Genomic DNA, 27435 nt, shown 5'->3' with positions numbered 1-27435 from the left:
AAAGCATATTTATTCTGCAACTGAACAATGTTGAGTAATACAGGCTGAGACTATAGTATCTGATTATAAAAAAAATATAGCTGTCATTTTGAAAAAATAGCAATCTTCGTCGACTCTCCGTTTATCTGTCATTTTGTTAATGAAATGAAATAGACTGATGAGCTGCAACATTAAAGGCACTGACAGGCGTTCTGAGAGCGGGAGTTCTCCTATTAGAAATTCTCTGCTTCTCTCCTGGCTGTGCTGCTTGTCGACGTCATTGGATTCCCCCCCTCATCACGCTCTTCGCTGTTTGCGCTTGCGCACTCCTGCCTGAGTGTCAGAGTCTCGAGCTAAACCTACGACGCTCAAGCAGTAGCTAGGAGCAGTCTACTAGCACGGTCTGCATGGGACGTTTCATGTACGTACAGCTGTTACTTACTTTGTTGTGTCATAAAATGTCATTTTACACATACCATACGTTTATTTTCTTTACATCTTGTAAGTTAAACGGCATTTTTGCATGGCATTTCTGTTTATTTCAATGATTCTGGGCTCTACGCGGATGGTTATTTACCTTCTTCTCGTCGTTTCGGCCGCACTCGTTTAATTAGAGTTGTTTGGATGTGTATTTGGGTTCACTTGCAGATTCACCTCCATGACTGACGTGGGGTTTCCCTGTTTGTCTGGACACACCAGCGTTTAACGTTACAGGAAACTCCAGCCTTTACTGTGTTTATTCAGTGCTGTTTCCTATCTCAGCTGTCAAGTGCACCCAGCCAACGTGAACTCATTGGTCAGCATTTGTGTTAAATAATAAGCTATGATCTGGGAGTCTTAGCGTGCGCTCCTTTCATATATTTGTTAACTCTTCATGTTTTTTTTGTTTAATTCATGACAGATTCTGGCTGTCCTATGTGGCGACAGCATAAACCAAATGTCATCCAGTAAGGTTGCAATATAAGGTGACGTTACTTAATGACTGTATCGTGGACATGGTCGGTTGTAGCGAGTTGTGTCGAAAAATAACAGCAAGTTAGAACAGACGAGCTGCTTTATAGCACTGTTACGTATGCCGCATTGGAGAATAGCTCCTCTAGATTAGCAGCGACGATCATTTTCTGGTTTATCAGGTATGCACGCTTTCTGAAAAGCGATATGTTATAAAATTACCAGATTTTTTTAATGGAGTCTGGCGTGACGTTCTCTGCACATACAATTGAGTAGCAGCACCCAAGTAGATGGTAGATGATTCATATCCCTAAACAAAGCAGTACACGATGAGTACATGAGAACCATATACAGGAAAAACTGCACACACAGGAGACATATCTGTATTAAATATGCAAGTAAAAGTCATTTTACACAGTCGTGCGTGATTTAAATTATAAATCCTAGTACTGCACTTCAAAATCTGCTCTCATACCATTTACCTGATTCCATTATATTAGTCTAGACTATAGAGCTTCTCTAGTCCTTTGCCAGTGAAGGGCAGGCCAACCTAACAAACTCCAGTTCTTTGGGTTGACAGATGAAGACAGTGCTTGAGTTATCTTGAAGAGCACATGGAGGAGAACTTCCTGGCTCATATCATCATGACACTGTAGTGTTTATTTAGTCGTGCATGTTTGTAACTATTAATGGCTGTGGGCTTATCTTTTTTTTTTTTTTTTTTTTTTTTTTTTTGTCCTTCACTTGTCTTGAAAAGATAGAGACGTTTGGAAAATGTGTTATATTCAATATATATTCAGCTTGAATTGCACAGGCAGGCAATTCGTCTCTATTTGTGTTTTGCTATGCTAGGTGTTAGGACACAATGCTGCAGGCAGTCAGTGACTGTCTGTGTCTAGGTTCTGCGTTGTGCAATAGTTAGCACTAGTTGGTCCTTTTTGGCAGTGTCTCTCATGATTGAACATACTGAATCAATGCTGAAGCCTGACTGTGAGAGAAATCACTCCAATTGGCTGTTCAACTAAGCAAATCGGTGCACGAGAAGAGAAACAGAAGTGAGGAAAGCCATCAAATGACCAGAGTGAAGAGGGCACATGCAGAAGGCTCTTCTCATTTGTCACTGATCTTTCCAATATACAAATATTTTCACAACCATGTGGCCATCTGGAATGAATCAACTGAAGATCAAATGAAGTCATATAAGTGGGGACTAGTAAAGGAAAATGCTGCTTTATCAGTAGCAATAGCTTGTATGTCCATAATCACAGTCTGCATGCCCAATGCAGACTAGCGCCACCTGCTGGTATGGAGAACAATTTCCTCTTGCAAAGTTGAGAAAGGCGCAGAGCATATGTGCTGGTTTGTTGTTGGCAGAAGTCTTTGGTGTCTGGGGCTTTAGGTTGGGATGGGAAGCAAACAACAGAGGGACATGGGAAGAAAATGTACAAAAGATTTGTTTTCTAGGTCGAGAAGTGGTAACAGTGTCGGTATTGAACTGCTTGCCGCTCAGATGTCCTCTTTGACCTTGTTTGCGTTGTGACTAAGTGTGTGTCTTTACTGGGAAGTGCATTAAAACCAAACCTTAATAGTTTCTGTTTTTCACTCCTAATGTACAACCTTGATCCTAAAAAAATTAATTGTCAGTAAAAACAGAATGTAGTCACTTCCAAACAAACTAAGTTTACTGATAACTGTCTTACAATGCGCAAGCACACAAGTGCTACTCTTTTTCTAAACTCTTTTGATTATCAGTGTCAGCTTTTTTTCCTCACCAAGGGCTTATAAATTAATTTTTAAAAACTCATCAATTCAATCAACACTTGTTTTGTTTATCCTATTTTTATACCTTTCACTTTCTTGGTTGGGAATGCTGCAATGCTGCAATGTCTGTACGAAAAAGAATTTCCCTTCGGGGATAAATTAAGGAATTCTGATTCTGATTCTGATGTAGTGGCGAAATAACTACAATATTTTCCATCAGAATTCAGTGCAAGTCTAAAACAGCAGGAAATGGTAAAGTAAGTAAAGTAAAGTATTGGTACTTCAAAATTGTACATAAATATGCAGAAGTACTTCAGTAAATTGTACTGAGTTAGTTACTCTATATTCCAGCAGTAGTTATTCTAAATTTTGACGTTAATTGTTTTCTTTTTGCTGCAAATGTATAATAATCAGTTTATAACATGGGTATTAGCCCTGAAAAGCAAAACAAACAAAAAACAAGCTGGTCTCTAAACAGAAATCCAATCTGTCCCCTTTAAACATATTCAGTGTTCTTGTGTGTGGAGTGTTTTTCCTGCAGTGAGCAGATTCCATGTGTGCTGTTACACTGGCTAAGCTCAGCTGAGATTCTACACCTAGCTTATCTGCCAACAGCCACTTCTGCTTGTCACACACCTATTGTAGCATATGATCACACTGTGTACCCAAAAAATCTAAATATTCTTTGGTCCATAAAACAAAACTTCCATAATATAAGTGACAGTAAATCACAGATTTTTTTTGGCTAAGTGGTGGGGTTTATGGCTCTCTAGCTGTATTGTAAAAATGTGACTTTATTATTGTTGTCAGTCATGCAAAGCAATGCCAGAGAGCAGTAGTTCCTTCTTGTTGGTGACAGAAGCTGATAAAAGTCATTGCCGCCCATGTTAACGCCTGTAATCAGGGAGCACACACAAACACCTCTGTCTGATATAGTCTGGTGTTGTTTGACTTCACAATTGCCCAACAATTGCTCTGTTACATTGCTACTGTGAGATAGCATGTAGCAGCTAAAGGGAATTCAGCAGGGCTTTATTACACACTCCCATTTACTATGACATGTTAAAATGTTTTCTGTGACAAACTACAAAAAGAGGACAAGTTCTAATAAAGTAGAATTAGTACTTCATACTTCTACTTTACAGGATTTCAGAGTAAAATCTAGTTTGTTTCTACTCCCCTGAAATGATTTCATAGCCATAGCTATTTAGTTCCTATGCTGATTGAAATAATAAGATTCTAAAATATCACACAATATATCAGGTACTTATAACTGGCTGCACCTTGACTTGTTACAACATTAAAATTCTGCTTAGAGGTTAATGTGCCACCATTGGGGAACCAATTATATAATTTTCTTAACGATAATGCGCTCTGAAAGGATCTATTATGTAATGAGTAGGTTTCACTCTTTAGAGTTTTAGAACACTACTTTACCTTTTTTAATTTAAATGAAAAACAAAAAAGTACACACAATGTGCAGAGTACTTTGTTATATAGAATACTGTGTTATTTTTTGCTTCTGGATGTCACATGAACTCAGATGCTTCTTAGTGGACCATATTGAGAGTCAATGAATAAGAGCGTATCAAGGGTGCCGCCACAATCCATCAGGGCAGCTGAGTGAGCAGTTGTGTGGTTTTTTTCTCACAGCAAGCATTCAACTTAACTGTTCAGCAAAGATTTGCATTTACAGCATAATGCAGTAACTTTAACAGAATAAACTGATCCAGACAAGGCTTTGTATTAAAGTACTGTAGTGTGTTAGACCACCCTGTGATGCTGAGCTAATCAGCTATCCCAGCGCTCCTGCTAACTCGCTGCGTCCTGCTAGCTTTCTCCACTTACACCTGACAAGTGCTCACATAAAATCAATTCAGTCTCACTTGCACATTGGACCAGACCAGTTCAAAGATAGAAAGCTTCCCGACCTTAGTGTTCAGTCAAACACTTCAAAACTAATGAAATTTATGAGGCAATCAAGTGGAGTTCCCGTAGTTTCCAGATATGTCGGGCTGACTTTTTGGGACGATTTTTGTAAAATAACACAACAACAAAGAATTGGAATTGTTTAGAGAATATATTTGCAATACTGTCAGATAGTGTGGAATAAGATTATAACCTTAAAGCCACTTACAGGGAAGAGAGGGAAGATAATTCACATATTAAGGGGTTAAGTAAAGAAACTACGGGGGATGGGAAACAACCACAGCTTCTTGGACATATTCATCCAAAGTATCAAAAGTGCCATAACAAAGAATGTACTCACTGTTCATGTTTTGGTGACTGAGAGGTCCCAAAAGACACAACAGTAAGGACTACGAACAACTTCCCCGTTCAGATTACACAAGGAAGAGAAAGGATTGTAGGTCAGGGAAGTCCCCAGTGGGGTTCTGGTTCCTTACTGGTTCCTCATAGATTAGACTGAGCTTTGTTCAGGAATGCCTAAGAAAGCACTTTGGGTAATGGACCAGTAGCCTGAGAAAGGGACTTTGAAAGCGCCTTGGTCACATTGATTATCTATAGTAGTGAAGCTCAAATAGAGGAACCAATTAATTGCTTGGTGTGTGCCACATCCTGCTCATAAAGCCAGGGTGTCAGAGATAGATGAACTGTGAAACACCATGAGTGTTGAGGGTAAAAGCGTCTCGCTCATGTCTTGCTCAAGTGATGTTTTCGCGGATGAGTGTGCTCAATAATATTTCCTGGGGGTGGGAGAGGCTCTGGGGCACGTTGCATAACGGTGCTGCCGACCATGTGTGAATCATACTAAGTGCAGCATACACTGAAAATGGTGAGAAAAGTGTACAGGACAGCTCTCGTAGTGCTGTTGTGCTGTACAGCTAATAGCAGCAAGGAGAGATCCCTTAGGGCTGTGCAGAGAGCTCAGTATTTGTATTTGTATCTGTATCTGTTTGTATTTGTGTTGGAATAAAAGTCTAAGTTGGTAAAACAATCATGTTTTTGTTTTTGCATTAAAAGCAGCTAAGTGATGTAGAAGAGTGACTTGCAGGACAGCATTTGTGCGCTTCGGTGGACACTTACAGGTCATCTTGGATCTTTACTGACTGTGAAATGTGCCAGACAGCACTCGTGTTTTTATGGTTGGGGGAGCACTGCAAGCAGGCTCAGCAGCGCCTTCTCCTCTATTTCTACTCCAAATATATGTTTGAAGATGAGCTAGGGCTTGAGAGACAGCAAATGAGTGGTCAGAGATTGACTGCTAATTATGGAGGTAAATTGTCGAGTATACACTGACAATGGAGCTCACTTTTGAAACATTCACCTGCTAAAAAAGCTAAGCCTGCTTCTGCAATTCTAACAATATAGACTAAGTTACAGGGTTAACAAGTTAACGCAAGTCTAATCACCTCTCAGTCAAACAAGCTTCACTGCATCTGCTTAGTTGAAAAAGTGGCACAGCAGCTTTGCTGGAATACCAATAAAAAATATTCACTTTGTCCAGTGTGATATCTTCATTCATCACACAGTCTGACTGAGCGGAGGTCACAGTGTGTTAACTAGCTAGTAAATAACAGCTAGTCTGCTCTTCCTGCTTAAACAAACCCTAGCATCACTTCATATATTGCAGGTACAACAGGAAAGGACCAGTAACATTATAATTATCTACCAGTTTAAAACAAAACAGTGGTTTGTCAGTGTATTAGATTTGCCAGTATTTTTATCAGGCTGTGCTGTTTCTCCTGTTTATTCTCCTGATGTCTTCCTGTCACCTCAGCGCCAGCAGGTGGAGCACAAATTACCACTGCATTCAGAGATACAAGGAATATCAGGAAATGGATTTGGATTTGGCTCCCTATCTTCCATCGTGATAGGAGCGAAGTGTTTTTGCAGGAGCAGGTTGTCCGTTTTTGCATGTGTGCGAGAGGTGTTTCAGGGGGAGCGGGGGGGCGGACTTCCCTTCCTGAACATGGAAGCAGCAATGCTGCAGCTGGTCTGAGTGAAGAAACACTGATTTACTCAGTCCCCCATCATGTGTTCGTGTGTGTATTTTCTGTGGACATAGGAGGATAGGAGGCCAAGGCACATTAATCAGGCCAAATATCGTCACTGGCCAGCAGGTGATTGTAGTGCTGCCATCCATTCCCAGCAGGAAATCATGCTGCGTGCTTGGCTTGGCTAATGCCTCCACATAAAGACATGGCAAGTGACATTTCACACTTCTGGTATGGGCAGTAAGACTGGTGAACTGTGTGCCATATCCTCAGTTTTCCTGGTGAGAAGTCAGTTTGCCTCTTCAACATGAAAGAAAGCCTCAGGTTTTATTTATTCAGGGAGATTTGTGTTAAAAGAGACGTGAAAATTACTGTGTACGACCTCCCAGCACGTCATAGAAGGCAGTTGTTGTACACATAAAGACATACACATTAAAACACACCAACAAACAGAATTTAAAAGTCTTCAGGTTTTGTTTCTAGTTGTTGAGTTTTAGAAGTAAAGAGATTTGTAACATATCCTTCGTTTGAACTACTAGAAGTCAACCACCAGTCATGGGGGTCAGTAGATCATACCATTGTGAGGCGGAGGATTAAGAATGACAGCCGCATTAGCAGACAGAATAGCAACAAAATTCTGTGTCGATACATACATAGTGAAATGTATGACATTTTTTCCATGTTATTGAAAGAGAAACAAGCTTTGTTCAGGTGTAATAAAATCTAATCCTGATTGGTGCACAGAAGTGTATGGCATCACCCTTGTTGCACACACTGGAGCTCTTCAAAGGTAGAAAAACCAGCGCACGTAAAGCTCAGTCTATGGTAGAGCCAATGGTTATTGGATGTTTATGGTGCGCATAAAAATGATCATAATGCATAGGTTTGAAAAGAAATGTTCATGTTTAAAGAAAATAACAGGGCTCCTGATATCAATCCTTGTGGGACATCTAGCAGCTGTCTGAGGACTTGAGTCTAAACTCTACGAGAAAGATGTTACATGAATCCTCTTTAAGCAGAATCATCAAAGCCAATGAAAAGCTGCTTATGGAACAAAATATTTTTATCAAAAGCTTTGAACAGATTTTTTTTAGTCCAGTTCAATGTTTCTTTTCATCAAGGGAATTAACAGTGTCTTCATCAACAGCAGATGCAGCTGTTTGCAGCTGTGATTTCACTGTGAGCAGATCTAAAGCCTGATTGTCCTCACTTGGTTGTGGGTTGACCAGTTTAGATGCAGGCTGGCTTTAAATATCGGCCAAATTTAGGTTAAAGGAGACATTGAGATAATTTGCATATATCTGTACAGTTTACATGCTGTATGTGTGCTTAAGTGTGTGTTTGGTTTATCTTTGCCCTTGTGCTGTATATGTGTGTGTCTGTGTGTCAGACTGGGTCTCACTCACTAAATACTGCATTATGTAACTACCTCATCTTCAGAGGCTGCAGCCAGAACGACAGTAGGCCCGAGGGTTCCTCGTGTTGGGGTTGCGTGTGTGTGTGTGTGTGTGTGTGCGCACGCACGTATGTTCAGTCAGAAGACCAACAGTGCCCTGTGATCGAGGAGCAGTAGGAGATTAGCTCAAGGACTGAGTGTGTATGAAAGATGGACAGCTGTTGTTTTCCCTCAAAGTGAATGAGGCTATGGTGAGTTGTGGGAAGCCCTGAGTGGAAGGTAGCAGTAGGATATTGTGCAGTGATGGGTTATTTATTCAAAATCAGAACAGGGTTGTGTACAGTCCCGTTACACTGCAGATGTACAGACATGCCACAGATACTGTTTGACTGTGGGAAATTATTTGAACAGATCAGACATGAAGTTTAAGATTTGAATTTCCGCTCTTTGTGGTTTTCAGTTATTGATTTCAACTTCCTGTTATTTGCATGATATGAGTGCTAAGGTATGAAAAAAAGGAACTAGTTAGAATGTTAATCCTTAACTTCAATAGTCATTTGATTTCCTAAATACGAGAAGAAGAAGACAAAATAGGTTTAAAGCTGCGGCGAGAATGGTACATTTCTTATGTTCTGAGTGTGAATCACAATATAATAAATAGAATATCTTTAGGCTGGCTTGGAAGGCTGGTTGTAGCCCTGAATCAGACCTTTTAACTTACTTGATAGGTCTGGTGCAGGTCTGCTTGATTGCTGATAAGACTGGAGATGTGATTCAAAGGTGTGGACTGTTGCTGTACTACTAAGTTAAATTTAAATAAAAAAAGTTTTTTTAATACATGTGATTATATAATTTCTGATTCGCTACTTGAATTTACAAAACCATAAAATAGCAACTGAAAAAGCAACAAGTGTAGGATACAAGTCAACACAAAGACTTGAGGCACACAGGGATATAATGTTAATAAACCCGTCAACCCTTTTGACTCTACAGCCTTATTAGCAAATATAAAAATGTCCACTGTATTTGACTGGATGTTTAAGATGACCACGATGCTAATTTTCCTCTTTCTTTGTTCACAGATGTAGTGGGTTGTAGGTTCACTTGATGTCAGCACCCTCAGAGGATGGGAGGGTCTGCACAATCAAAATCCATCCAAGTGACTTCAGTTGAAACCTCTAACAAGCACCCACATCTGTGATCACTCTCATGTTCGTGCAGAGCACCAAATAGCTCATTTTAAAACCACTGTTACAGAGCTCAAAGAAAGAGACTTATTTCCAGCATGGAGGGCGTGACAGTGGATAACCTAATAGACTTTGACCTGCCCTCAGGGACCACAGCTCTTGGCATAGATGGAGGTCAACACCAAGGCCATACAAACATTTTCTCCCCAGAGCCAGCGTCTTCCATGGGACTCCACCAGCAGCCTTTACTGCCAGAGCCTATGGTACCAACCAAGCCCAGCTCTCACCATCACCACCACCAAGAGGAGGGAGACAGTAACAGCGATGCCACAGAGTCGGCAGACAGCGAGAACGACATGGACCCGCCCTCTCACATGTGGGAGCTGAGGAGGTCGTCGTCTTCGTCCACTCACAGTGGAGAGGAGGCTGACGCTGAATCGGTGGAGCGGAGGCAGTTCATGAAGGCTTATGTGGAGAAGGTGTTCCATGGAAAGTAAGGAAAAACTGCTTTTTCCCTTCATGTGTTCTGTAATAAACCAGTATGAGGTCACACCAATCAAATGAATTTACTTGGAAAACATTTATCACAGATGGAATGCAAACTGTCAGGCTGCTCTTGGACACTGCAGTGCTCCTTGCTATCATGCTGACATGCTCACAATGACAGTGCTAGTCTGCTGACATTTGCACAACACAATCATTACAACCTGTAAAAAAATGATTAAAAGACATGATTGACAAGTTTTCACCTGGATTATACAGTTTTTCTTCAAACAAAAACTGTCCCATCACATCAGACTAATTCGAAAGATCAAGTTTGGTTTGAACACTATTTTAAATGTAATACTGCGAAAAGTAAAATTCTTGACAAATGCTATGGAAATATCCAGAACACATATTCAGCTCGAGCCAAACGGCTGCTGTCCAGTTCTGATCGCAGCACTGTTCAGCTCATTCCCATCTAAGCAAACCTCTTGTTAAAACTGTTATCTGCTCCACCTACGGTATTGAATCTCTGAAGGGGTGTTACTACAGTCGGGGCAAAGATTATGCAATGCTAACCATAATACACTTTTTCTTTGCAACACTTTGAAAACTCCAATACCTACGCCAGACTGCTGTTTGCAGATTTCAGGTCTGCTTTTAATACTCTGCAGCCACACAGCCTTCTCATTAAGCTCAGATAATCCCATGTATCATTAGGTTGTATGACTCATTTTTGCCCATCAGGACCCACCAGGTCCAAGTGAAAGAGACATTACCTTAGTGTTAAATCATGAACACAGGTGTTCCTAATGAATGTGTGAGTTCTCCTGTACTGTTTACGTTATTTATTTTGTCAGTATTTTTTTTGCCACTCACTGGTGCTGACAGTTTATCCTACTTTAAAATATGTGTTCAATTATATTCAGATCAACAGTGTTCCATTTTTGTCACCCGGAATGATGAGGACACTTTCACAGATTCTCATGACTCACCAGCAGAGGCCCGTCGGGGACAACAGTCTGGCCAACGCACGACGAGTATTTGACAAGAGATCAGATGTGAACAGGCTGAAATGTTAAAAGGGTGCTTCTAAATATCATTGTACCTTCATATTTAATTTGACAGACATTTGTTGAACTTTATCTGGCATTTTTACTGCAGGCCCAATTGTTTTGTCCTTGCTGAATACCTGAATCTGTCAGGTAATTTACCACACGTTGGTCACCGACCTCTCCGGTCAGTAGCCCACAGCAAATTGACATATTGACCCCATAATGTAATGATCCATCTTGTCTAAAAGAATTGAATGGAACAGTAAAGTCATCTTTCATGACTGGTTAGCATATATCAGCTCCTTCCTATCTGAAAAAAAAGAGACAGAAACAATGAAGATAGATAGATGGGATATGGAAAACAAATGCATTTACACTGTTGAGGTTCTGCCAGATCATCCTCACCCAGTGGTCCGTCCCAAGGTCAAGTGAGGATCCTCAAACAGCTGAATTTTAAGAAAGCTACGTCACTAAAAGCTGCTGAAGGACTTTTCCGATGTCTAGGATCCCTCAAAATTACCCATAATCCTATGCACACATTTCTTCTTGTCCTTCTTCTTGTTATTGGCTAATAGCAGTTGGGTAGAGCATTATTGCCACCAACTGTGGCCTATGCGCACAAAGGTTTGGCAGACTTCTTTATAAATGGGGAAGGAGAGCCATTGGACAGCTTCTCAGCAGCACAACATGCTTTAAAGATGGGACTTTTTGAATGACGCACACATGCTAGCTTCTGCCAAAAGATCTGTTTTTACCAATGCTGGGAAGGAGCCTTGCCTAGTCTCTGTGGGACTTGATTTCTAAGGACCTGACCTACCAAGGAAGCATCCTTGACTTTGAGAAGTAGCTTCATTATGTGAGATGACCAGTTGTGTAACAAAATATAGTGTACTGAATTCCACCTGTTTGTGGTCTTTCAATCCTTCCAGGGTCAGGAATATGTATAAGTGGGACTGAAAAAAACACCCCAACTCAGTCAGCAGTAGATATTTGTTCATGAAGTCTTGTACGTTGATTTATGTTATCTTTTTGTAGCTTGTATCAATCCAAATTTGATAAGCAGCTCAATGCATCTTTAATTTTTGTTTCAGACTTAGAGTCTATATGAGGTTCTTGTTCTGTAATATGTTTTGGGGGTGTGTTTTTACAGGGAGGACTTTGACCAGGAAGAAAAGGCTCGTTTTGGAGAGCTGTGCAGTGGAGAGAATGGCAAAGGCAGGGAGTGGTTTGCCAAATATGTCAGCGCACAGGTGAGTTATAGGGAAATGATGGAAATGGTAACTAGTCAGAGAAGAATTACCAGTTCTTGTTGAACCGTAAGCACACAGTGAGAAAGCCAGCACAGATCAGCTTCTGCTTTACCGTTTACTGTAAAATGCTTACTTCATATTTCTAAGTGGCTGTTAAGCTGTAAACAAGAACCTAATGTCCTTGTGTTTGAGTACACTGTTTTTGAATGCTTGTCCCTTTTTAGGGCAGTATGGTGGTGCGGTGGTTAGTACTGTCTCCTCACAGCAAGAGGGCTTCAGGTTGAAATTCAAGTCTGGGCCCTTCTGTGTGGAGTTTGCAGGTTCTCCCCGTGCCTGCGTGGTTTTTCTCCAAATACTCTGGTTTACGCCCACATTCCCAAAAACATGCAGATTAATTGGCTACTCTGTGTTGCCCCTAGGTGTGAGTGTGTAAGCCCCCCCATAAGCAATATAGAAAATGGAGGGATGGATGTCTCTTATTAATGAATGAAAATACATACAAATAGTCATTCATTTCAGTGCAAAAAATCCCTACATGAATACAGGCAATCGCTCTAAAATGATGTGATGAAATAATAAATAATTTTTTGAATCTTTGAAATTTTTTAACTGTGTGTAACTTGATCTTATGCAAGCTTGTAACTGTCGTACTGCATTCACAGCGCTGCCACTCTAAATGCGTGAGTGAAGCCACCTTCTACAGGCTGGTGCAGTCTTTTGCAGTTGTACTGTTTGAGTGAGTATTTACATTTATCTAAAAAGTCATTACCATACATTACTGTCAACTGTCTTTCTCCAGAATTGCTCCACCTTTAATTCAAAGTATGGTTGTGTCCACTCAGAAAGTAAATCAAATTTTCGTTTGCGTTAAATTTGCATTACTTAGCTATGTTTTACCACAGGATAATTTGTGTTAACTCCAAACAGCCAGAATATCTTACTGTACGTTAGCCGTAAGCTAGCGAGCAACAGCAATGATCAAGTGTGTGTGTTGCCTCTGTCTGAACTTATTACTCACCAGAGACTTTAGTTATATTTCCCTTATATTCATGTAGTAAAGGACATTTCCCTTCTAGTCAGAAATCAACAAAATGAACAGAGACTAATTCCAGTAGCCTACTACACCACGGCTCACTGCTGCAGACAGCTTGAGAAATAAGAGTGAAGATGAATCCATTTTTCTCATTTTTTTGTCACTCCTTCTCGTGGTGAACGGCTCTGGATCAGAGTACCTTGTAGTTCTTTATTCCTCCAAAAACTCTGTCCTCTAGAGCTCACCAGCTCTCAGCAGCTGGCTGGAGAGCTTTAAATATACTTCAATACTTTAACATATTTTTACTGTTAAAAAACAGTAATTACCAGATAGCATAACCTCTAGTTAGCAGTTCTCTTAAAAGACAAAAATCTCTTCTGATTTTAACCCTGTATGTGACAGTTAGCCCTTTAGTTGTAAATAGTACTAAAAAAAAGTATATGATTCATGGGAATGAAGGAACATCAGCTTCTGCAACAGAGTGCCTCATTGATGGTTTTTTATTGGGTAACAGTGGAGCTCTAAAGCACAGAGGAAGAAGATATGTCAGTGTGTATGTACACATAGTACTTGTTAACAAGATCAACTCATTTTGGGTTTGGTCTTCTTGACAATTAAAAAAATATAGAACATGACCTACTTACCCTTTCTGTCATAAATCTCCAGTAAATTACGTCAGTTCTGGCACTGAGGTGATGACGGACTCATCTCTAAAGAAACTGTGTGTTTACAGATGTTATCAGATGGATGACTACACTCCAGCCAAAAACCTCATGACTATGTGCTTCACATACTACTACATAGGTAAGGTCTGATTTGTCTCATCTTCACTCTGTTTCCGTCAAGTCATTTTTAACATAAACTCAGCATGGTGTTTAGACGAGTTGAGAAAAGAGTTGGACAGCAAAAGAAAACCGAGCTGTGCATGTTGTGCTGAATGTCCCTCCTCAGTGCTGATTCAGACATGGTTTCTGCCACAGGTTTGTGCTGTGGTTTCTCTTGCTGCAACACCACAAACATATGCAATGCCTTTGTGGGCTTTCAAGACAGTACTGTTTGTACTTATGCAAGCAGGAAGCTTTGAGTGATTAGTGTACCACCACAGCTTAGCACATTACATCAACATCTGTCTGCAGTCAAGTCTGCTGTAGTTATTGCATTATATTAATTAGATTGTTGTTAAATGCACTATAGACAGCTTTGAATAATGATGACAGCTACAAACAATAAACCGCAAAGAAACTTGTGAGATTGAAAAGAAGGGAAGGTTTTGCAAGGCTAATGGTTATAACAATATAATATATTATAATATAATTATCTATCTGAGGGGCTGATTATTGTTTTCATTTCCAGCTCATTGAGTTGCATGAACCTAATTGGTCCATCAAATTGTAGACTGGCCCTTTTTTCTAAATGCCTCGGGGTGTCTCACAATGTGACCGCCTGTGATATTAACCTTACCTCAGAGGGTAAACAACCAGGTAATGCCTGTCAACTGAATAATATGTATGTACTGTTTATCAGCCTGTCCAGTCTGTATTAATTTAGACCAAGAATACCACAGGGACGTTGAGTGAACAAGGCAGATTAATGATATACAGTTAGAGGTCATTATTTTGAACTCACTTTCCTGTTCAGGGAAGTCCCAGCCCTCTCCCTCAGAACTGCTGGACCGTGGTGGTCCTCCAGCTGGTCTGGACTCATACCTCAACAAGGCCAACTCCTGGCTGTCTGGAAAGAAGGATGCTGCTGAGCGCCTCCTTAAAAACACATCGAAGACTGACGTCAAAGGCTTCTTTGGAGGCCTCGAGAGCAAGCTGAGAAGCTCAATCGCTCCAAAGTGAGCAAATGCATACTTTTCATTTACACAAAACATATACTTGTTCAATTTCTTACTCTTTTCCTCTTCTGCATTCTTATTTCTAGGGATGGGGAGAGCCCTGTTGAGACCAAACCCATGTCACCAGGTATATTGCACGTAAAATCAACTTGGCTTGAGCTGCATTACAGTGCAGTAGACAGTACAAAAAAGCAGTTTCTTTCTCCTGTTCCACTGCTCTGTTAGTTTTCATAAAATATGATTTAGACATGAACTGAGCAGTGCCATTTCCTGTCATGTGTTCTCTTCTACCCCAGTGTCTGAGGCTCCAGTGGAAAAAAAAACAGAAAAGGTTTACCTGTACACCCACCTGAAGCAGCAACCCATCTGGTAAGTAGAGGAAACTCTGGCCACTGAGATATGTGAATCAGTCGTAGCTGACTCATTGTATTCTTCAGTAGACCAGAAAGGAGAACGTCACAGCAGTCTGGCCTGGAATTTAGAACAGCATGTGTCAGTTTCTGTGTATTGCTTAGAGAACGAAACGCACTCACATTTGAGGTGTTCTGCAGATAATAAAATGCTGTTCTTGTGACACCCGGCACATGAACTTAAAATTAAAATCAAAATTAAAAATTGTTCAGAGACTGTTTAAAGTATAAATCAGTGATTAAAACTTCAAAACAAAGGCTGTACCATTACTCTAAGTTAAAATTAAAAGACAGATTGAAAATATAGGTCTTAAATTTCCTTTTATATCCAGAGGCAGTGAGTTTCATAGTTTAGGGACAGAATGCAGGGAGGAGGAGCAGGTCATTCAAAACTTTATAAAAGAATAAAAGAATTAAAATGATTTCTGAAAGATACAGGAAGTCACTGCAGTGTCTTAAGCAGAAGAGTAATATGACCCATTTGTGTTGCTTTAGTTAAGACTCCAGCCTTCTGAACTAGCTGTAGATTTCTTGTTGAGTTTTTATGAAAACCAGCAAAGAAGGAATAGTCTGAATGACTTCCTCTTCCTCCTCTTCTTGTGTCCAAAAAGTATGTAAGAAACCTTTACATCTGCAGCTCCTGAACAGATAGGTTAGAAATTTTACCCATTTACTATTCAGTAAATATATATACAGAGTCAGCCAAAATAATGTATACACGCATCAGAAAAAGAAAAACATGCGTAAATATTTAATTTGTATAAGTACTTCTATACATATAGATACCTCTTTTGAAGTTTGATCAAATTACGATAACACTGTGTACTGTTGTACGATGTTCTCCAAACAGATGGCATCACCCTTTTTTTCCTGATGTGTGTATACATTATTTTGGCTCGCTCTGTATATACAATATTGACTGACCCCCAAAAATGAGGCCAAGATATCTTGATCGCCCCCTGGTGGCTGACTGCAGTATAGTTCATAAACCACCAGCATCTGTTAGCAGATGGTGGTGGTTTAAGTACACATCAAATAATTTGACATGCTCATTTTATTGAGTTTAAGTTTGGTTTTAATTAATTATTCGACATAACAAAAAGGGTGGTGAGTGACACTGTCTAATTTGACTTGGTTTTATGGGTGGGAACAGGTAGAGACAGGATGAAAAGGAGACAGATTCAGGGATTATTGCTGTGGGATTGCTCTGTCATGCTGTTTAATGGACCAACAGTACAAAGTAGGATATTTTTTAGCAATTTTTTTTTTTTTTTACCTAAATTTCAACAGCTATTCAACTATTAATCAGGGGAAGTATCTGTGCTGACATGCATGTGTTACCATGATTACCAAATGATTTACATAAAGAGAAAAGAATACATTTATTAATCAGAATGCTCACACAAGAGCACTGGCCGAGTAGTACTGTTGTTTCTGAATTTATGAACTTCTCTCTCTCTCTCTCTCTCTCTCTCTCTCTCTCTCTCTCTCTCTCTCTCTCTCTCTCTCTGTCATCCTGAGCTACAGAACTGAAATGTTTATTTCAGAAGCTCAAAGTTTAACTGTGTTTCTTCTGGAGACTTTCTCTGTCTTGTCAAGTTTAAAACCACAGCTTTTGGTTTTTCTGCTGAAATGTCCAGTGATATTTGCTGCAGTGCTGCACACATACATTTTCAATTACTGAAAGCAGCCCCTCCAGTCATTAAAGAGTGCAAAGAAATGTCCATGTAGGTGTTTATCTCAAAATCCAGTATGGGTGGGTGGCGGGTGGATGGTTATGTGTACATGCAGATTTGGTTGAACTCAGAGCTGATTCATGCATAACTTATAGTTACTGTGTCTGTGAGGGCATACTGGAATTATCTAATGTCGAATACTGGTAGGGATGTCATCCATATGCAAATCTCTGCCCTTGCTTTGGTGAGGAATGCTCCCAGTTTTGTCATTTTTGGAATACACCTTAGGATATGTTTTGACACACTGTGACATGTCTTTCCACTCTCTGTCACTATAGGAATTCAATGTAATTGCTTTTTATTCTATTACTTTTTTTTAACTGGAACGGTAGTGGACAACCTTTTTGGCTTGTGACCACTTACAAAAAAGTAGTGACTACTTGAGTCAGATCACAGGTTGAGGCCATTGTGTGGTTATGAGTTAGTGGCTTTATTGGGTAAAAGTGTGAAGTATTTCACAAGAGGAAAAATTCAAGAATTAGGGAAAAGTCAGTGTAGGAGAGGCGTGTTTTGTTGTTTTTTTTTCTTTTCTTACCTCTGTTGTCCCCAAATTTATCTTAGGACATCATCTTGTTGGGTTCATGCATCAAAACATTGTAGAATGAATCATAGCACGGCTTAGTGACCACGTGCCTCCATGTTTTGCCCAGCGATATTATAAAATATGACAGGTTTGACCAAGCCGATAATTATATCATTTGATTTTTTGGTAATCACTGTCTGTCATTTGGTTTTGTGAAGTAGATTAGACAGGAATTAAATGTCACCTCTGCTCTCTCTGTGTCAGGCATACACTAAGATTTTGGAATGCTGCATTTTTTGATGCTGTCCACTGTGAGAGGAAAAAAAGATCACCAACTACAAGGTGAGTCTGAATTCAAATCTAGTCAGTTACATGAAACAGTTTAGTCACATAATAAACAGTGGCACTGATTATGGAAAACATGTAGTATCTTTTTAAAACAAAAGTGGGCTGTTGTTCTGTGTGTGTTGGTGTGTCACTGAACCTGTCTGCTGAAACTGAAACAAAGGTGTGAGTGATGTACTGCAGAATCTAAAGACAATCACACAGTGCTCAGTATGCCTCAGCCTAACACTACTGCTGATATCTTCTGATGCCCCACACTGTCTCTTCTCTTCTCTTCTCTTCTCTTCTCTTCTCTTCTCTTCTCTTCTCTTCTCTTCTCTTCTCTTCTCTTCTCTTCTCTTCTCTTCTCTTCCTGTCTAAACACTGCTGTTGTTGTTCTCCTTCTTTCTGCATGTTGACTTTAACCCTTTGTCTCCTTGTGCCTTGCTGCCGGGCAGGGGAACGAAGGATGAAGAGAAGGTCGAGAGGTCTGTCCTTCTATTTGTCCGCAGCCCTAAAACAGAAACAAGCAAAACATAAAGAACCCAGGCAGAGGGGGCAAAGAAGGGGAGAGGCTTTGCAGTTGTATCATAGATTTTCTAGAAACAGCGTCTGGTACCTGTCATGGGGGTTCAGTTGTTCTGAAATAATGGCAAGGCTAACTAGAAAGAAAGCTAGCTAAAATAATAATAATAATGATAGTAATAATAATGATAATGACAGTATTAAACATTTCTGTTTGGTGATGCAAATTGGTTACTTTACATTTTCCCATTTGTTCATAGTCTGAACACAATGAATTGTGTTTAGAGGTTAGGCTGTACACCCAGCCAGATGGGTAGCTCGTTGACTCTGAGGACTAACTAGCCACCAGTCTTAGAAGACAGTGACTGCTTGTAGTGTGTGCACAAAACATAAAATATTTTTGAGTCTTTTGGACGCAGTAGCAGCATTTACAATGTTATCAGCAAGCCAAACGTAAACGTTACAAACGTAACCGCCAGCTCATGAGCATATTTAAAGGTGCAAATTTGTTAAATATACTAGGAATTTTAGTTTAAAACATTAAGAAAGAACTAATGCTGTCACCAGGAACAACAGTATTAATGTAACATCAAAGAAGACATTAACTAGATGTCTACCGAAGTTAGCATCCTAACCAGCTAGCTCATGTACCACTTTGTAGAGCGTTGATAAGATGAATACCAACAGTTTCACAAGCATATTCATAATGTGATGGAATACTTTCATCAGATTCAGAAGGGTTAGTTGATTCATTTTACTTGTTTATGCACTTTGAGTTTACTAAAGGAAAATCTGATTAATCTATTTGTAGCTGAGTATAATCAAGTACGGTAAAAGTCTATAATTATTCTCATGGCACACTCAGGACTCCATTGTTGCCAAGATCGATGACCTCCATAATGATAACCCACATTCTCCTCATCAGCTCTGACGTGAGACTCATAAAAGTAAGCAGTAAGAGAACCATGAAAAGCTGAGGGACACAGTGAGACATCTGCAGAAACAGGGTTGATGTGAGAGCAGCATGGTGTGTAGCCCTGTGCTGAGGGACCAGGCTCAAGGGCTGGGAGTCTGCCCTGGTTCTAATCTGCAGCTTGTCAGATGCGCTCTAGTGAGCAGTGATAGCATAGTCTGTGATGGTAACTCATCAGACTGGACAACAGGAACCCAGGGTGAGACTGTGTTGTGTGTAAACTGAAAGATAGAATCTGTTTAATCACAGCAGGACAATTATGTCCACATCAACCACAATTGGAAATTGGAAGTGGTTTGTTTGTAATTATGATTGGATTACTTTGTGTGTTGTTACTGTGAGTAAATGTTGGTTTTTTATGGTGCACCCCGTTTTGTTTTAAAGCTTTATGTGGGCTCATCACCAGATTCAGTTACATATTTCTGTGACTTTCACCTGTCTTCATCTGGTTTCTGTCGGCATGCTGCTGTGGTTAGGTATTTTGTCATGCTGCTGTTGAAATGATTTTTTTTTTCTTTGACAAGTGAAAGCATCACGGCCACATTTCAATCCTGAAAGTGTAGACTTGCATAACGTCTGGGATGGTGTTTATGTCTAGAGCATGAAACAGAGTCTGAAGGTGTTCTCTTCCTCTTCGCAGCTCGCTGCATGTTCTTACCGTTTATCTCTTGCATGTGATATTTTTTCTCTCCCTCTATTTGCATGTTGCCTTTGCTGTCTCTGACTTCTTTCTATCTGCCTGCTTCTGTGTTTCTACTGCGGATTGATTGCATTGATACGCTGTACATGCCATAATACAAATACATATAGGAGTATGAGTATGAATACTTTGTTGCCCAGTCGTGAAAATTCAACATGCCACAAAAAACAGATGAACAAACATGCGTAATTAGAAATATCCACGTTGGAACAGTCAAGAACTGTAATTGCCTTTGTATTACATTGCATTTTGGTCAGTTCTCAAGTTTGAAAATGTGCTCCTTCCTATACATTGCCAAACATACTGTTGGTGATGTCACGTTGAGGTATTCAGAGTACTCCCATAGACGAGTAATGGTTTTGTAGAGCCAAAAATATCTCTATCTGTATCTGCGATATTTCTTTGTAAGACGGTCAACACAGCTTTCTAAAATCAGTGTGTTTATGGTTGATTTTAAATGTATCAATACAGTTTTCTCCATTTTTGGGGGGGGCAAAATAGTTACAGTGACCCCATTCTTTTACTTATGTCACAGCTACAGTTTTGTTTCAGGAGTAGCACTGACCAAACTGAAATTACAGCACTAACATATAAATGTGCTGGAGTGAATGTGTTAATATACAGTTGCATATTTAAATATCCAGCAGGCACAGAGCAATGTTAGCGTTCATTTAGCATGCTAATTTTTTTCCCCCGTTTTCACCAGCTAGTCGCTAACTTTGTGTAGCATTTAGTTTTGGACCTTTACAATGAGTTTATTGGAGGTTTTTTTTTTCTTTCTGAATCAGTAGCCTGCTGCTGCTGAAAATGAGATGGATTACATGCAAGAACAGAGACTGAGATCACTGGAGCTGTTGTGTTGTGTGATAATCCTCTGTGGGTTCATCACTGTAAGAAGCCCCCTGCACACAAAGTTGAAAGTATTGATTAGTGCAACTTTAACATGTCCACTTGTCCGCTGGGGTGAACAGAATCACCGAATGAAGTTTGGAATGCAGCAAACATCACAGGTTGATTATGTCCAACAATCTGAGAGAGGATTTCTGTTTGTTGATACTGAGTTTTAAAGAACCCCCACTGGATTAGGCAAGAAAGGGATGCTGGTTAATACTGTCTTCTTATTTTATGATTTCATCAATATGTAATCTGTTTTTTTTTTCAATGTTCAGGACAGTTCCAGAGACCAAAGGAAAGTACTTCAGTCAGATCATACCTCAGTGACACATTGCAAAAAGAAGAATAGTCATGTGCAGCGCAGCAACATCCTCACTTTACTCAGTTTGCTTTGACTTCAGTGGCGTTGGTGAATTCAGGCATGAAAACATTGCTAAATATGGTTATTACTAAATATTTGCTTTACAGTGAGTACACTGTGCAAATCTACGGCGTTCATCTGCTTGTTAATGACAATAATTTTTTGTGAATGAATCATTGTTTTTATTATTTTGCTGATGGCTGGTTAATGTGCCCTTTGGTATGATTGGATGTATTTGCTGAGTAATGGAATCTCTCTTTTTGCATCCCATTACGCAGCAGTTACAGGGATGGATGTCGCGTTATAGAGGTTTATAGAGATGTTCTTTTAGCTCACAAAAAAAAAATGTGAGAGAAGCCGCCGTACAACATTTTGAAGATTTATGTGGACACTAAGCCCAGTGGCTATGTCGGCACTGTGCATTTCTGTGAACAACATTTCTACAATAGATATCATCTTGCTTTCAAACTACTTGACTCAGGACAGTGGTGGCGTGCAGAGCTAGAGGCCGCTGTTTGAGACCACTTCAACTGAGACATCAGCTAAAGACCTAAACCAGCACTGCGAACTGCCTCCCTCCTATACTATATCTGGTGCACCTCCCCTTTTTGCTCAGTGACACCTGCCGCATGTGCCTTTGCAGAAACGTACATTGCCAACAGTTATTCTACCACTGCTGTTTGTAGTATAGCTGATAAGTCAGCCTGATGTTGACAGGTAACATTTTTTCTGACACCCATCTCTGGCCTGTTTCTGTGGAGAAGCTGAAGGTCAAAAGGAAACTGTTATTAATGCCTGACTCTGACTGTGTCCGTTCTACAGGGAGAAGTGGTGTCACATGACCCAGGAGGAGAGAGACGACAGCTCCAAAATCGATGAGAACATTGCCTTCGGCCAGCTGGGGTGAGGGAGCCACCGCAGGGTTTTGTAAAGTATCTCACCATCTGGGGAAGGATGAAGCTGTTACAGGAGGTGTGTGTCTGTATTTTCAGGACGTTCACTCATAACATGCTGGCGTTTGGGCTCAGTAAGAAGCTCTGCAATGATTTCCTGAAGAAGCAAGCAGTCATTGGGAACCTGAATGAAGGTAAAGCACAAGAGTAAAACACTGGAACTCATGAACCCACATGCATTTTTCAAGCTGCACGCTCTCTGCCGTTCAGTCTCTACACACAGAAGTCTGAGCTTCCTTTAGAGAAGGAAAATAACAGCCACAGTTGTTTAGATCTACAGAAATATAGACATGTCAATGTCGCCTCCTACTGGCAAAGGCAGTAAAATTTGTTGCCATATGAAATGTTTGCCATCTGCAGGCATGGAATGAGCTGCAAAAGAAGAAGAGCATCAAAGTAAAGTAAAGTTCAGTAAAAGTAAAACTTGATACTTTACCCATCCTATCTACTTTCAGCCAAATCTGGTGTTAACATATGGTCTTCATCTGGATCTTTTATCTGAATTAGTCTAAAGCCTTCACCCAAGGATGTTCGTCTACAAGCCTGTCAGCTCCATCTACCTAATTTGCATATTGTGATTCAATCATAATGAATCCAGTTACAAATTGCAAGTTAATGCAAGGTCGAAATAGAGTCTTGGCCTCATTACATAACAGTAATGCTAATGCCACTTTACAGCATGTCTTTGTTTTACCCATTTACAGAACAGTACAAGTTGCTGACTGACCATATAGAGAAAATGGCAGCAGAGTGAGTCTGAAGACAACAGGACGAAGGCAGACAGAACACACACAACAGCAACTTCTTTCCAACTCAACATCGCAGTGATCAACTCTCCTTCTGACTGATGTTGTGTTTGTGTGGTACACTGCTGAAAAATATAACCTGCTGCACTGAACTGTGCCATATTGTAGCAAACCCAGTTTATCCAGTGGTAGTGCTCCTCTGCACCCAGTCCTGTATCAGCAATAATACATAATCATCAGCTGGCGTATACCCGAATATCTCTCATTCAGTGTAAAATCTGAACAGGATCTGTATCATGACACACTCTGAGGATTTACACATTATATACATGGTGTGTAGGTTATATTATCCTCTATGCTGTTTCCTTGGCAACTATATTTATTATATGTTAGTGTAGTAAAGTCTAACAGCCATTGTATGAAGTATCTCCCTGCCTTGTTCCATTTGACATAAATGTCTACATGCATTTCAAACCAGACCCGGGTTGTGATAGTACATGGCAATAATAACTTATGCTTGTCTGTGCTTTTTATAAAACTGTAGAATCATTTTAGAATCAAAAACAATAACTTTCATCCATCCATCCAGTTTTTATATCGCTTTATCCATGCAGGGAGAACAATAACGACAACAAAAAAATGCAGCTTTAATAATTACTTAACATATAACTAAACAGTATCCATCCACGCCAAGTTCAACATTCAGAGAAGTATACTTACTATCTTGCAGAGAGTTAGACAAAAACATTAACACTCCCATGTCTTTGTGCTAAATATGAAGCTACAGAAAAGAGATGGTTAGCTTAGCATAACATAAAGCCTAGAAACTGTTAACCTGGCTCCATATAAGGTGAACAAATCTGCCTATCAGTACCTCTTAAGCTTATTAATTAACACATATTTTGTTTATTCCGTCCATACAAAAGCAAAGTGGAAAACTGACAAGGTGTTTTCTGTGGGTTGCTTTCAGAGGCAAAACCATGACTTGTCATTTTAACACAAGTTTTGTGTGGATTAAACAAAAGATATCAGCTTTTAATCACATGTGTTGGCAGGTGGACATTTTACCTTTTGACAGGCCGCACTGTTTTCCCCTGCTTCAAGTCTTTGAGCTAAGCTAAGCTAAGCTAACCGTCTGCCTGTGACAGCCTCATGTTAAACAGACAATGGAATCTGGGCCAGAAAGAAACGAACAAAGTCTTCCTTTTGAGTAGTTACTCAGAGAAATGTTAATGCCTATCCTAGTCCCATTTTTGCAGCCTTTACTCTGGCACATATTTATAATCTAATCTTATTCATTTTATGTTTTTTAATTCAAAACTTTATTACCCTGAGATCATTGGAGCCTCCTGATCCATCCAAAGTGCCTTCCATCAAAGTCAGTGTCCTCTTCTTTATCCTCTGATGCTATGACTGACTGCCCAACCAAACACTAATGCAGAGCCTGCACAGTTCACTCTTTTACTCATTCCCTGATATATGAACAACTTATGCATGCAAATAAAATTCATTGTGTCGCTGTCTGAGTTTTCAGTGATGGATCTAAGTGGTAGTGGTAGTTGTGATGCCAACAGTAAAGCTAAACATGTCACCTGGATAAAAGACTGTCCCACCATACACTCTGTTTCCCATCCTTCTGCATGTGTATCTATCTGTTTAGCTATCTAGTGTATGCAAACAGCATCCAGCAAACGTAAAACAAGTGACTGAAACTGTGAAGTGACATTCACTAGTTGTATTACTTCATCCTACCACTAGGGGGTAACATTGTTTCTTCACTCATAGCACTTCTCAATGAGTGACTCCTGAATCCCAAAAGAAGTCCTAATAGCTGTTTCAGGTATATATCAACATGTGCTTTTTAAATAATGTTCAAATCATAAAATATGCTTATCTTCGTGTTTGCACCTTCTGTCAGATGGAATCCCATTTCAAATTGATAATCTGTTTCAATCTGTTGTGTTGATGAAGACATTTTGTAAATACTGTATGTTTCTTTATGTTGTAAGAATTGATCACGTGCTGCTGTTTGTGAATTCTGGGTCTTTTAATTGCAGGCGTATCAACAGTAGGTGTTACTAGTGCATTGTGAGCCTTGTTTCCGTGAGGAAAATAAATGTCCCTGAAGTGCTCCCGTACACCCCCAACTCTGTTTGACGTAGATATTCAAAGTATTAGCATATCGTGTTGTGCATATGCAATGTAAATGTTATCATTCTCTACAGCTTTGTACCCTTCTGGCTTGATTCGAGTATTGACCTTTTTATTGTACTTGTTAGCTCAGCATGAACCATGTGCACTACAGTTATCTCTACACTCACACTACTCATCTTTCTCTGAAAAATGTTACATTGATGTGTTTTATAGTGCGTGTTCTGTCTCGACATCGACCATATCGGTTGTGAAATGTTGACAGTAGATTCTTTTGTTGCATAGATAATCATATTGACTTTGTGTAAAGTATCGACTAAGTGAAATTTAGCATTAAAGTATCGCTTTAAGTTTTTGGGGGTTTGCCCTGTTGATTAACTCATGTGATAATGAGAATTCAGTCTCCAAATCCTTGTGTTCTCAGTTCCTGATTACTTTGGGGTTCCACGTCATGTTGCAGCTTACATTGTACTGAGTAATATTAGCTAACCAGAATGATTTAAAGCAAAAACAGCTCTTCTAGGCATGTTGTTAAAGTAGATGAATGGTCAGTCGATTCACTGGAAACAAAATGAAGGACCTAATTCACCATAGTTAATGTTTTACATTTTCAGGTGAGCATGCTTGTGTTTAGGAGTAGATTAACACTGTCACTTTCTGCAAAAAAACAACAAACAGAAATTTTTGCCTGAAAATTAGCAGAGGCAGAGCAGCTTCAAGGTCTCATTTTTACACCTCCAAACTGGTGACAGTGTCCTATTGACGTCTCAGGAGCACACTGAGTGAATTTCTCCAAATTTGTCCAGTTGGACTCAAAGTGAGCTGTTGAGACCAGATTTGGGTGTCCACGTTGAAACTGTGCTGCTCGTATAGATCTCCTGTGCTGATCGTATAGATCTGCTGTGCTGATCGTATAGATCTCCTGTGCTGATCGTATAGATCTCCTGTGCTGCTAGATTGAACACCAACATCCTTATTTAAAGCATCGCCGACCATCATGGCCACAAATTTGTGTTCTGTCAGAATCAACTTTATTGTCCCAGCCTGTGAACACGTAGAAGGCAGCAGCAGTCCACCACAAGCTCATTGGCTTTGCTGCTATTGCGCTTCAGGTGATTGTTGTTGCAGCATGTGATGAAGCTCCTCTGTACAAATAATGTCCAAGTGTCAATACTGTGATAACTTCCATTTCACAAGAAAAGGGATTTTACTCTTTAACAAAAAGGTCTCTCTCTGTAAGGATCCTTTCTGTAAGGTTGTCAGACACTTGGATTAATAATGTCAGCCTGTGAGTAGCTCCAAAAGCAATTTTAGTGGACATAACTTTAACGGTCATAGTTGTCCCAGAGGATTACATTGCAGCTAATGCAGTTAGGGCTGCCAGCTGAGCTGATCTGCTGGACTAATTCCAAAACTTTTGGTACACACACAGAATTATGTAACTATAGCGACCAGGGTTTAAAATATAACAATTCTCCTTAAATTCTTTCAAAGTCACCAATACTTATATGAGTCTGGGCAGACGCGGTAATTTAGGTCTTGCCAGTGAAAGTGGCAGTAGCGCTAGTGACAATATCAATGTTATTGCCACAGTGGGACCCACTTAATGTGCATTAAATCCTCATCATTGCTAGCCAACTGCTACCATGGCGAACAGGTCTTGGATTAGTTTAGCTGTGATGAGGTGTTCGCAACACAAATGACACTGCTGAATGTTGCCTGGGTAGAAACTGAAAGCAAATGATGCATTTAGAAATCGTAGGCCAACTGCTATGTGACATACGGAGCCCCTGATTTACCGGGAACACAAGGTGAACGATGTGTGCGTGTGTCAGACTGACTGAGGAATCTTTAGCATCACACGTCCTGTGTTATCCTGCTATCTGCTCTATCTGACGTGTCCAGCAGAGGTGTTAGCCTGTTTTACTGTGATGTGTTTTTCGGTTTATGCTTTGCTTGGACATTTTGTTATCATGTTGATTTAAGTTGCTGGTACTGTAATAAATGTCATTTTTCGATGTCACTTTTTGTGAACTCTTCTTGGATCGTGAAACATGCTTTCCTAAAGCTTTTTGCGAGCGTGTAGAGAGACCAGTAATATTTTTGGCCGAAGCTGCTAACAACACATTTTGTGATTCGTTTTACATCCGAACATTTGAGATTTAAAGTGTCATGTAAGGTGTTATATTCCCTGGTTAGAATGATATTTCTTCCTCGATGGACCAGTCTGACTGGCAGACTTTATTGA

The 27435-nt window shown here is 39.9% G+C and overlaps 1 protein-coding gene across 2 annotated transcripts; it reads left to right on the top strand.

Annotated features, from left to right (window-relative positions):
• Positions 1 to 278: 278 nt before the first annotated feature.
• Positions 279 to 27210, top strand: kiaa0513 (KIAA0513 ortholog). Of its 2 annotated transcripts, XM_046393877.1 has the most exons (13): positions 279 to 400; positions 9126 to 9723; positions 11919 to 12018; positions 12681 to 12754; positions 13785 to 13855; positions 14690 to 14891; positions 14978 to 15018; positions 15188 to 15260; positions 17825 to 17902; positions 18343 to 18372; positions 22160 to 22240; positions 22330 to 22424; positions 22995 to 27210. In XM_046393877.1, the coding sequence occupies exons 2-13, from the start codon at positions 9329 to 9331 to the stop codon at positions 23042 to 23044; spliced, it is 1290 nt and encodes a 429-aa protein (XP_046249833.1). In that variant the 5' UTR covers positions 279 to 400; positions 9126 to 9328; the 3' UTR covers positions 23045 to 27210. The 2 variants fall into 2 exon arrangements, with proteins under 2 accessions (XP_046249833.1, XP_046249834.1); XM_046393878.1 differs by lacking the exon at positions 18343 to 18372.
• Positions 27211 to 27435: the final 225 nt, after the last annotated feature.

Source organism: Scatophagus argus, chromosome 7 (assembly GCF_020382885.2).
Source record: "Scatophagus argus isolate fScaArg1 chromosome 7, fScaArg1.pri, whole genome shotgun sequence".
NCBI lineage: Eukaryota > Metazoa > Chordata > Actinopteri > Scatophagidae > Scatophagus > Scatophagus argus.
The sequence above is the reverse complement of the archived record's forward strand: the minus strand, read 5'-3'. Positions and strand labels throughout refer to the sequence as shown.